General features: G+C 47.7%; 1 protein-coding gene across 1 annotated transcript in view; it reads right to left on the reverse strand.

Moving 5' to 3' along the window:
* The window catches only part of LOC308632044 (piezo-type mechanosensitive ion channel component 2-like), a gene marked incomplete at both ends in the record, with an annotated part of 215,161 nt that overhangs the window by 60,512 nt on the left and 142,286 nt on the right, over positions 1-12,363 (reverse strand). Inside the window, 3 exon segments of the mRNA XM_081263701.1 lie at positions 229-267; positions 3,614-3,733; positions 7,211-7,373. Coding sequence (XP_081119827.1) covers positions 229-267; positions 3,614-3,733; positions 7,211-7,373 — 322 coding nt within the window.

The raw sequence follows: 12,363 nt of genomic DNA on the forward strand, positions 1-12,363 counted from the left end.
AAAATGCTTAAAACACAACCCCAAAAGCAAGGCTTTAAAAGAGTCTAAATATATTTTGTATTAATATATTCAATCTCATGAGTCAATATTTCACAGCAACAAATCAGATATAATTTCTGCAAGAAAAAAATTAAAAGCATACGGAGGTTTCATGAAAGGAGGTCATTTCATTTGTCACTTTTAAATCACTCACACACACAAAAAGGGTGATTCTAAAGAGGTACTAACATCAGATGGTTTGTAGTCGTCTTGGGTCATGGATAAAAGCTGCAAAAAGCAAAGCAGGACAGCACGTTAGCAGGTGAGCAGAAGCTGACCGCGTCCACAAGGCCCCACACCCGCTCTCCAGCCCGCCGAGTGCTAGTGTGCGTGGAAACTGCCATGTGAGTACAAAGGGCCACTGCCCGAGCTGGACACTGCTCATCATGACCATTTTGCAGCATCTGGAGTTTGCTTAGGACCCTGACCACAAACAGCCAACTGTGAATCATGCACTTTCAAGTGTTTCAGGTGTTCTGTTCTAATAGAATACACTGCTTAGGTTAAGCTCTGGAACCCCCTGGGACATCTGCAGAATCCTGAAACTATTTGCTTTCCAAGAAACGTAAGTTTCTTACTACAATGAATCAGATAGATGTAAACTGAGATTTGAGATTACTTTGGGTTTATAAATTGTCAACAAGGAAATCATCATGATATGACTGATCTTTTAACTGCACTAGTGTTGGGTGACTGGGGCTTCCCCAAACAACAAATAGCACGGCTATGAGGTGGTTAGGTTTTGGAGTCAGGATTTCTCTACAGTCTTGGAAAGCTCGAGGGTAGGGGGAGATTATGTGGTGTCTGCCACCATCTCACACTAGAAATTCAAACTGAGGCATGTAAAAAAAAATTTTTTTATTTATCAATTCAATAAAAATTGAAAAGCCCATTATATTTTAAGAAAATTGCTCAAATAGCTTTTAGACACTATTTTTATTCTAGAAGCCCATAGACTGAAAAGACTGTCACTGCTCTGTACTTTGACACATCTCTTCCATGTCTGGTTCACAGAGGGCCGCTGGGTTTCCGCATGTGCTTCTGCTTTTGTTCTTGTGTGCTGTGTTGCTTGGGTTAGGATATCAAGAAAGCTGGCCTCACAGAGCAGGTAGGTGGAAGAGCAAGGAGCATTTAATAGTCTCTCAGATAATGAGGAGGAGTCCTCTTTCGAGCAACATGAGACTCAGCCAGTGGTAGTTTCCTGAGGTTCTCACAGCGTGGGCCTGGAATTACAGTGGAGTGTCCTTCCCTCTGCTGTGAGGGCCCGCAGGCACCGGCTGCACCAGAATGGCTTCCTGCCCCTGCCTGGTGCTGCCAGCCACAGGGGACCCCAGCTCCACCCAGTACTGACCCGGTTGAGTGACATTTGAAGAGCACATTAAATATTTAAATAACATTGAGATACTGTGTAACATTTCAAAAACACGTGTGTTCAAAAGCAATTTCAAAAAGGACTCTTACAAAAAGTCCTTAAATGTAGCCTTTTCAAAGTCTCATTGGTAGATACAATTTTTCCAAAATTTGATTTTTTTTTTACTCAAATGTTGAAGTTTTACAATTGGCAACAAACTCTGCCAGTTATTTGCCTTGAAGTGACCTGCTTGCTTCATTTACTTGCAAGTAGTTATATGCCAAATATCTGGGTCTGACCAAGCAGGTCTGTCCATCACTGCCCCGTGGAGCGGGAGGTGTGCTCTGGGGACACCTGTCACAGTGCGTCGGCTGGCCTGCACTTTCCCTCTGTCAGTTATTAGGTGGTTTGTGGCACATCATGCAGAAGGCCCATTTTGTCACAGAGAAAGACGTGTGCTTCAAGTTTGAAACTGAACAAAATTATCATGGTCCTTCATTACCTGGCAAAGGTGCATACCCCAGAAGCACACTGTGAGTCCTTTGCTTGCTGTGTGAGTGTGTGAAGGGTTAATCTCACAAACTAGCTGTGCTGTTCGGGGTGTCACTCCTGCCTGTTCATGATGTCACTGAGCACAGCAGACATCCCCAGCACAATGGTGTGACCTAGCACACAAGGAGCGTTCTGATAGTCTGTGCAGACAGTGAGGAGGACTCCCCTCTGGTGCAACCCCAGATTCAGCCAGTGGTAGTTTCCTGAGGGTTACAGAAAACACGCAGCTAAAATGTGGTGTGAAAGACAAAATGTAGGAAGGATGCTGGTTCTGCAGGACGGGGTGCTGCCTGGTGGCCACAACCTGAGGGGCGCCAGGCCCAGGACTCCACGGGCATCCCCTGGGGGACAAGCCCGCACGCTGAGGCTGCACCAACTGACTTGGTCTTACAAGAGTGCTGGTGCACACTGCATGAGCAGTGCCAGGCCATGACCCACAGCCTTGTCTCGGGGACAGAGTGTGTCGGTCATCACAGTCTCTCAGGGTCACAGTCCTATCTGTGGACCGTCAGTGCCGGGGACATGATGATGTGCCATGTGGCTGGAACTCACTCCTCTGGCTCATCAAGGACATTCAAGCACATTGTTGGCCTTGGGGCCTGATGGATGGCTGCCGTGTGGGCGGGTCTGTGCAGGCCCTGACTGTGCCCTGGCAGGGCAGTCTCACCCCTGCTTTTGTATCCCCAGGCAAAGCTCCTCATTGTAGCACAGAACAGGCGTTCCATGCCCTTGAGGACTCCTCCCAGGGCTCAGCGTCCCCAGAGGCTGGGTCCTCACTCTGGAAGTGGGGACTGTCCTCTGTCTCTGTCCATTGTTTAGTGGGATGGACAAGATAATCTGGCACAACCAGAGAATAGCGTCCCTGAAAACCCCCAGATGTTTTATGCCTGCCCCACAGTGCGGTCAGTCCTCCTGGCACCTCCTGTCCTCCCGGCCTCTCAGCACAGGACAGGCACGCTGACAGCAGGCCCAGGGTCTTAGGGAAACCCACCTGCCACCATATACCAGAGCCCCTCCTCTTCTGGCATGCTAGGAAGCAAAATGCTGACCCCATCAAGAATGATAAAGGACCTGTCCCCACAGCACTGCAAACGGGTGTTAGAGCAAGTCGACATAGCACTGATGGGGTTCAAATGGCCAGTCAATGAGCAAAGGCATCTGAATTACGTATCACATGTAGCCGTCTGTCACGGGCATTCTGGGGGCTACCCCTGTGACCCACTTTTCCTTGTCCATACACACAGCTGCCTCAAAGAAGGGAGAGGTGTTCACCACACATGCAGGGAGCTTTGGGTCTTCTCCGGGAGGTTCTTGAGTGACAACTGTGGCCGGCTACTCCGGGGAGTGAAATTATTTGCAAAGACGTATTCCAACACTGAAACTTTCATTCTCCAATGCCACAGTGTCCTTCCTTACTTTTTGTTTTCTTTAAATATAGAATTTAAAAATTAGGAGCATTCTTTCTTTGTAGAATTGAAGCAGTCAGAGATGTGGTGCTTTCATGTGGTCTAACTGTACCCAGGTGTGGAGTGCTGGTCCCTCTCTGAATACAGCTCTGCCTCGAAGTCCTCTGACTCAGGCTGTTTCTAAGAGCAACCTGAGCTGACATCTGCTATGTGAGGTTCTCCTTCAGCAACAGAATGCACACAGGAGACAAGGCCCCGAGCTCACCTTCCTCTCGTCGGTTGGGTACTGGGCTGCGTACCACAGGCTCCGCTTCCTCTCGGCAGGTTTCTGGTTGGAGCTGCAAACCAGGGATCTGTCCTCCTCCTTGGTTTTCTCATCCTGCACCTGAAACAGTCACAGAGACAGATCTGCCTCTGTTCTGGTGTGGATGTGAGGTGTCCCCAAAAGCTCACGGGTGAGACATGCAAGAAGGTTCAGAGGAGAACTGATTGGGGTGCTAGAGCATTAAACCCATCAGTGAATTAATCCCTTGATGGGATTAACGGGGTGGTAACTGAAGTAGTGGGGTGTGGCTGAAGGCGGGAATTGGGGCGTGGCTTTGGGTATATATTTGTGTCTGGCAAGTGGAGTCTCTGCTTCCTGATCATCATGTGAGCTGCTTCCCTCTGCCGCACTCTCCTGCCATGATGTTCTGTTTCACCTTGAGTCCCGAGGAGTGGAGCCTGCTGCCTATGGACTGAGACCTCTGAAACTGTGAGCCCCCAAATAAATTTTTTTGTCCCCTAAAATTGTTCTGGTCAAATCTTTTAGTAGCAACAGCAAAAAAGTTTAGACACCCTCCGAAGCAGATCTGGGTAGCCTGCTTTGTATCTTTGCCCCACGTGATTATTTTTCAAAGTTAGTGTATACTCTATAGGATTTGATCAACACACTTTTAAAAATCACAAAAACGCTCTCCGGTACTTGACAAGATTGTCAAAGTGAAATGGTCCCTGATTCCCACGACGCTGCACGTCCCATGACATTTCCCGGCGTGAGCACCTATGGCTTCTCAGTGTGGACCTGCATTGCACTAGAAACAGCCATGCTCCGGGGCCGAGCCTTCACGAGAGGGCAGGGCTCCTGTGTGAGCCAGCACCGGGACCTGTCCCTAAGATGGTGTTGACAAAGGCAGGTCCTGCCGACGCTCACAGGTGGCATCAAGCAGGAGCACACCTGTGGCCCTGCCTGATGAGGTGCCCGCTGGCCCTGTTAGTGGTGGTACACAGGACGGAGTCAGTGTGAGCAGACAGCCGGTGCTTTGGTATGTTTTCCCAACAAAGGCGACCCCACAGAGGGGACACTAGCACATCACCAACCCTGGAGTGGGGAGTGTGGACATAGCCTTACTGCCCGACATGGGGTTCCAGTGCGCCAGGCAGAGCAACTGAGGGGAGCATCCCCACTCCCCGGACTGGAAGAGCTTTGTGCAGGCAGTGCCTGGCTTGGGCAATTCTGCTGCACAGCTCAGGGGCTTCCCAAGGGGGCTGAGACGGGCACCAGCAAGGACGGGGCTGTACCATGTGTTGCGTGCCTTCGGCTAACAGTGGGTACCCAACCACCACTAGTTTCATTGTGTGACAGTGTCCAACAGATGACACGTGATATTCAGCACTACATACAATGGGCTTGTAACAGGTGATTTTGCCCAGCTCCAGGCTAACCTGCGGGTTCTGGCATGTCTAGATTGGCTGGGTCCTGTAGGGTGCTCACAGGTGGCAGGCGCCTAACAGCTTCTCTGACTCCATGGCATGTCAGCTTGTGAGGCCTCCTGGGGGGCAACCCCGTGGCAAGTGCAGGGGCACTGGACACATGACTCCCAAGGTCTGCTTCTCTCCCACCCCAAACACATCTGACGGGCCTTTACCTGGGCATGCACTTCTGGTGGCTGGCATTTTCCACAAGGTATGCCAGGTCATCTGGAACTCTGATATTGTCAGAGCCTGCGCTTGGACACTGCCCAGTGAGAAAGGCCTTCCCTGGCCACTGCGTGTACTGACCACCTGGAATGTGGACACTAGCTTAAGCCCTCTACTCCGTACCCTCCAGGCACGGAGACTTGGTCACTGCCATTGCCTGTGCACGGCAGTGGGCTTCTCTCCCAGCACTCTCTGCCCCTCGTTCCCAACAGCCCAGAGCAGCAACAGCAGAACAAGAGCAGACCTTCGCCCTGGACTGCGTCCTCCAGAGACCGCAGGACCACAGGGAAAGCTGCAGGCGCTGGAGCTCAGAATCACTCCAACACCTTCATTTCCGTAATGTGTAAGGAGTTCCCGTGGGTGATGTGAGTGCCCATCCTGCATTTGGACTTCTTCCGTACATGTTCTTGGTTCTGGACATACACATGTACATATCCACGTGCTTGTGCGATAAGTGAACACAAAATTTTCATGGGTTTTACTGGCACAAATTTTAGAAGAGAATTGAAAAAACTGCAACAAGAGTGACCTCACTCCCTCTGACCCTGCGAGAGTTTTCTCGCTATGTGTGTCGGTCATCATTCCCTAAATGTAGAGTGATCTGTGAGAATCTTGCCAACAGGATGGTCCCTGTGACCCTTCCCCTGCCCATGGCTCCCCCACAGCCGTGTACCTGTCCAAAAGTGGAGAAGAGGCACCACACAGGAGGGCAGACAGATCACTGCATCCACAGACATGCACCTCGCCCTGTGCCACCGACCCTCTCTGATACAGATACCCTTCCCTTCTGGACAGCTGGAAGAACGCAGGGTCCCTGTGAGTATAGGCCTGGCCCTCGTGGCCCTTGCCTGCTAGGCTCTGGCTCTAGGTGGAATGCAGAGGGAAGTATTTGTTGACTGACAGATGGAATGCATGAGCGGACCTTCCAGTCTGGGTGTGAAGACAGGGGTCAGGAAAGCAGAAACCTGCTTGGGCCTCAGGACAGAAAAGATCCAGAAGGCCAGACGGGAGGGGGACCTGGGCTCAGCCAGGTTGGCTCAGCAGTTGTGGCTTGATCGGTGCCCCCTGCAGGTGGTGAGGAGAAGGCACGACACCCTCAACTCCAGGGCCTGTCTCCTGCAGGAGCCAATAGGCTGGCTGCCTCACATGAGCCTCTCACAGCCCTTTAGGGAAAGAGAGGAGGACAGAAACCTTTTATTGCTGGGAAAAAAAAAAGAGAGAAGCCATGCAAGCTGCAGTCCTCCCCTTGAAATCCCACAGGACATAAGCTAGTTCTCAATCATGCAGAAAGGTAGGTGCACCTGACTGCAGGGCAGGCATGGGCCCCCCGAACTAGACCACCTCCACAGCACCCTCAGAGGACAAGAACTCTTGAGAAGAAGGGAGCCCCAACCACTGTGAGTGCAGGGCATGCAGTCTTGAAGACCTCAGCGTGGCCGAGAGCACTGGCTGGGACTGGACTTGCACCATCAGTGTGTGATCTCAGCCTCATTTTCCTCAGCTGTGAAATGGCACAATGCTTACTTTCCAGAGCAGGTGGTGGGCCCAGCTAGCACTGCCTGATGCTAGTACCTGCTCGGTGACAATGAGCACCCTCACCCAGGTGTAGCAGCACTGTGCTCTCAGCAAAGGAAGCTAGTCTCCACTCTGGTAGTATTATTGTTCGCTTACGGCTCTTTGCAGAATTGATCACTATAACTAACACACTGGCGCCAGTGTGTTACTGATCAGTCGGGGACAGCAGGAATGGACATGTTGGGATACAATACTGATCAGTCAGGGACAGCAGGAATGGCCGTGTTGGGATACAGTACTGATCTGTTGGGGATAGCAGGAATGAGCTGTTCAGCCTGCGGGCTCCAGGTCCCTAAGTGGACAAGAGCAGGAAACCTTTGGTCCTTACGAGGGGTTCTTGCAACCAGATGCGGATCAGCGTGGCCAGCGTGTCGTACATCACCAACAGCAGGATGGGGTTGGCGTGGTGGTACCAGGATAGCTCTGGGTTTACTACGATCTTCCAGGTACTGGAACAGTCTGTCTGGATTACTGACTTGATACCAAACAACCTGTTTAAAAACAAAAACAGTCACTTGAAAGCTGCAGAAAACTGTGTGTCCTTGACACAGGTCAACTCCTGCCGGTCTGGGTGCAGGACTGCACTGTTGCCCAGTAAGGTGTAGACGTGTCTGATGGGAGCTCACCATGAACCTCCTGAAATCCTGCCCGTGTATGCACAGACTGGACGCCAGCATCAGCTGGATGACCTTCACGTTGGTTCAAAAGTCTGGCTATTACTGACCCTCACACGTCTTTTAGAATTTCACCTATTAATGGTTGACCAGCCCTATTAAAACTTGGCACTGTTGAAAGGCCAAGTGTGTGGTAAGAGGTTACTAAGTCCGACCACATGAGCAGATGACTTGTTTCTGGCTGGATTCAGCGTTAGCTAGTCAGCTAGTGTTGATGTTATGAAGCAAATATTGAAACTGGATGTGGTCCTACAGTTCAGCAGTGAAAGTCAAATGTTACGTAGTAGAATTTCTGTAAGATGTATTTCTGTCCAATTTCATTTATGGGTTATTTGAATTTTTTCAAAGCTTGTAATTAATCATTTTCCTTGAAAGATGACTTTATGTGGCTTATTAAATTTTGAAATAGTTGATTTATTTATTTTTGCAGTACTGGAGATAGAACCCAAGGGGCTTTACCACTGAGCTACATCCTCAGCCCTAATTTCTATTTAGATAAAGGGTCTCACTAAATTTCCCCGGCTGGCCTTGAACTTGTTATCCTCCTGCATCAGCCTCCTGAGTTGCTGGGATTACAGGTGTGCACCACCATGCCCAGCTTCAAATGTTTTATTTTTTAATGCTGATTTCTACTATGTAATCAAAATGTCTCTGGTTATATGATGAGAAAATGTGTAAAATATAATTTCTTTAGAAATTAATTTTGATGTACAGTTTTTCTAAGAAATGTTATTAAAAGCATAAACATGATACATGTGTTTCTATTGTTTACATTTGTTATAATTAAACCTCCTTTAATTTTTACCTTGCATTCTGCGTTCAGTTACAAGACCTTCAAAGACTGCCTTTCACCTTTAAAACTTCTCAGCACTCTGTTCCCTGTTGCAATGTGAGTGCAGCACTGCTTTGTTGGACACACGTTTTAAAGCAAGATAAACAGAAATTTAACTTTCTTCAATTTTATCAGAAAAAAATTAATTGCACTAGTACTTGGTGTTATTGTAGGTCTCTTTTCTGACATCCAGGAATATTTTACGTAGGTAGCATTTGAAAGAAAGAAATGCATTGAAATATTACCCCAAACTCCACAATAAGTACATGTTAATCAAAAGCAAAATAAAATACATGTTGAAAAAGAAAAATTCCTGAGTCCACATAGAAGAGTGGAACATCCCAAAATATTTTCCAACCCTATATTTGTGTAAATTTCTGTATAAAGTACTCAGGAAGGAAATATCTTACAATTCTTCCTGATGAGCTGGTTACCCCTTTTGATCTAATTTAAGTGGAAGATTTTAGCTACCAAATCCCCACACCTGGCACATCAACGAGAAATGACCTCATTTAATCTCGACTTTAAAATACCTATTTTGCCCCATTAGAAATTTAACAGCAACTTTCCAAAGCTGCGGGTAAATGAATTCATGCGTCACATCAACATCTCACACCTGAGCAATGAGCAATGCTCTCGTAACTTCCTGTCCCTTTCCACACACACCCTGCAGAATGAGACTCACATCTGTGCTACCAGGTATGGACCTCAGCTGCAGCAGGAGCTACAGATGGCAGCTGTTGACTCCTGCAAGGAATCTGTTTCCAAGCAGAGAATGTGAACACTGTAAGGCCTGGGGCTTCTCTTTCCTTCTTAAAAGACACTGGATATTGTAGAAAGGATTCCTATGGCAGATGGGAAATCTGTACTCGAGGGGTCACATCCTTGTGGCCCTGCAATTCTGGCACCGTCTGCAGTATCTAACTTTGATTAAATTTTCTAAGCCAGGATTGCATCTGGATGCTGACAGTGCAAAGAAAGTGGTTCCCCAGCACCTGCCCTGGGGACAGGCGGGCCCCCGCACTGCAAGGATGCGGAGTCAGCTCCTCCGACAGGTGTCAGGAAGCCTCCCCTGTGGGGTTGGGAACAGGCAATGGGAAAAGCAGCCTGAAAGAATATGGATGGGGGGCAGTTGGTCCAAAAAGGTTAGATGAGGAGATGAGAAAGAAATTTGAAAGCCTTGGAGAGATTTTTCCAGGTAATAGGGCTGGGCTGGGGAGAGAGTGGGGAACTGAACTTGGTGAGATCAAAGTCTGTGTTACTGTTAAAGTGTCACTGAATGTTGTCAGCTCCATTCTATCTGAAAATACTCACATGGCTGCGAGGGTCTTCACAGCATCCTGGGCTAGCATTCAAATTGAATGGAAGCACAGTCAGCCCCTCATATCTCTGCTTTCTGCATCCACAAATTCAACCGAACACACATCAAAAACGTTTGGAAAAATATTTTGTTTGCATTGCACACATGCTGACGTTTTTACTTGTCATTATTCCCTAAACAATATAGTGTAGCCATTATCTATACAGCATTCACTTTGTGTTAGACACTACTAGTAGTCCAGAGATGGCATAGCCATTTAAAATAAGGAACAAGCACCCATGGTTTGGGGTACCCATGGTGGGGCGGGGGCGGGTCCTGGAAACAACTCCACATAGCACTAAGGGATGACTTTGTCTTTAAAGTTTGTCCATCATAAAAAGCACTTAAAAACAATGATCTCAAATCTCTATATAAGCGTCTCTTTGCCTGAGAAAAGATGGCAAAGCTATAGGATAGTGAATTCCCAACTGCTTATTTGGAAACATAAAGCTTTTCTGCTCCTCTGGGAGATCTCTTACTTATCTCTCTTCCAAGCCTGGCTGTGTTGACTGTGTTTATGGGCACGTGTGTTAAGTGACTTGCCTGTTGGTGAAATCTAACAGGATCGAGGATGGAGGGTGTAAGAATTTGGACTTTTTTGAGAAGATGTTATGCTAACTACTGAAGATTCGGCCAACCCTACTGTTCCCCACAGTGGCTGAAGGCAGCTCCTAGGACACTCATTTCCTGGGGGAGACGGATGGGAGCCGTGGGGCAGGCCCACTTTGGTGGACGGCCTGCCTTTCTCTGCTGTCTCCCGATAGGTTGGGATTCCTTTCCATGGAAGGGGCTGCACTTCTCTTCTGGAAAAGCTCCAAGCCAAGCACATTCTCCCAGTCTCTGGTTTCTGTCCAGTCCTAGGGTGACCTTGCCAGAGTTCCCTCATGAGGCCCAGGGTGTGTGTGCTGGCTTCCTGTTCCTAAGCCTCCTCCTCCATGGCCTGGGGAGTCACCCCAAGTCCCAGTGAGTGCTCCCAAGGCCTTTGGCACTCGGGTGTCACCTTTTCCCAGATGTAAATCCGAGCTACACTGAACTATCCAGGTTTACCATACGATCCTTTTTCATTCTTTAAAGTGTATTTTGGGTCATGTATGGTACATGTTTATCTTTGTTCTCTACTGGCTGCATACAAGAATCTTGAATTCTATTTTCTGAATGAATCAACAAAAAAAATGTATATAGTTAAACATAATACTCTTTCTTCCTTTTTTTGTGGGGGTGGGGATGGATCCAGCACTCTCTCGGTGCTGCAGGGCCTTCAAGGAGTCTGCGCCCCACAAAGCGCTGGCTTTCCCCTTTCCTCTGCCTCTGAGCCCACATGGCGTCTGGCATCCTGTGGTGACTGAACTACGGGACATTTGTGCTACTCACACAGTTGGCAGATTTACAAAGCCTGCACCTGTACTCAGGTTCATCCCCGACTCCGTCTGCTGGGCTCTAGAAACACAGGAACCCAGACCTATGCAAGCAACACGTAATACTGAAATGGACACCACACGGTAAAAATAAGTTTAACTGTGGTAAAATGCATGTAAATTAAAACTGACCACTGTAACCAAGTATACTTTTAAGTATCTGACGTATGTATCTAGATCTCTCTCTTCATATATGTCACATAAATTGTCTAGAGAAAAACAAGTATATACCTAGATCAACCACACACAAAGTTTCAAGGCATATTTTAAATATTATTTAACATTTAGAATACTTTTATATTTATGGAAAAGTTGAAAATATAATAACAAAATCCCCTGTGCTCAGTGTCCCCTACTGTTGCCATCTCACTTTAGTATGGCACATTTGACAGAACAAACACACCAATCATGACACATCATCTTTAACTACAGTCCATACTTGATTCAGATTTCCTTAGGTCTTATTTAATCCCCTTAGTTCATCCCAGAATTCCATCCAAGGAACTGCACTGTTTAATCACCATGCACAGCGCTTATTTGTTGGCTGATTGACTTTTACCACTATGGATGCCTGGGTATGGACTTTACACCTTGGGCTTTCCTCCAATACTGCTTTATTATTTGGTCATTCAGACTGTTCCAGCTATGACATCGGGAGCTCTCTCTGTTTGCTACTATGCTCATGTGAGAAGCCCCATCGTTTTGCTATTTTCTGGCTCTAGGAAACGTTCCAGGCTCATTCTGTAGATTCCCTGACCAAGCCCTAGGCTCGGCCTCATCTCCAATGGGTACCAGTGGAAGATGGTATTTAGAAACCAAGAGCTGGGCTGTCAGGGTGCTCAGTGTTGCTGGGGCCCACTGTTGCTTCATAGTCCTCTGCTGAATGTGCAAGGCAGTACCTGTGCATATACACATACCTGAACATTTTCTGTGTCTCCTCCTGTAGTTGATGTTAAGAGATCATGGGATCATACTTAGGACTACAACTCCATCACCATCACGTTTTTCTAGCCTTCCCCTTTCTTATCTGTAGCCTTCCTCTGACATAGTGAGGAATCTGCCACCCCATTGGCCACCCACTTAATTATTTGTTCAATTTCACATACATAGATAGTGCTTTTAGAATTGTCACCCTGTACATCATGGGGAATTTTTTTTTTTACCAACTAAAGCCCAGAGCTTATATACAGCACTTTTTAT

This window comes from Spermophilus citellus (genome assembly GCF_964194105.1).
Source record: "Spermophilus citellus genome assembly, chromosome: 12".
NCBI classification, from domain to species: Eukaryota; Metazoa; Chordata; class Mammalia; order Rodentia; family Sciuridae; genus Spermophilus; species Spermophilus citellus.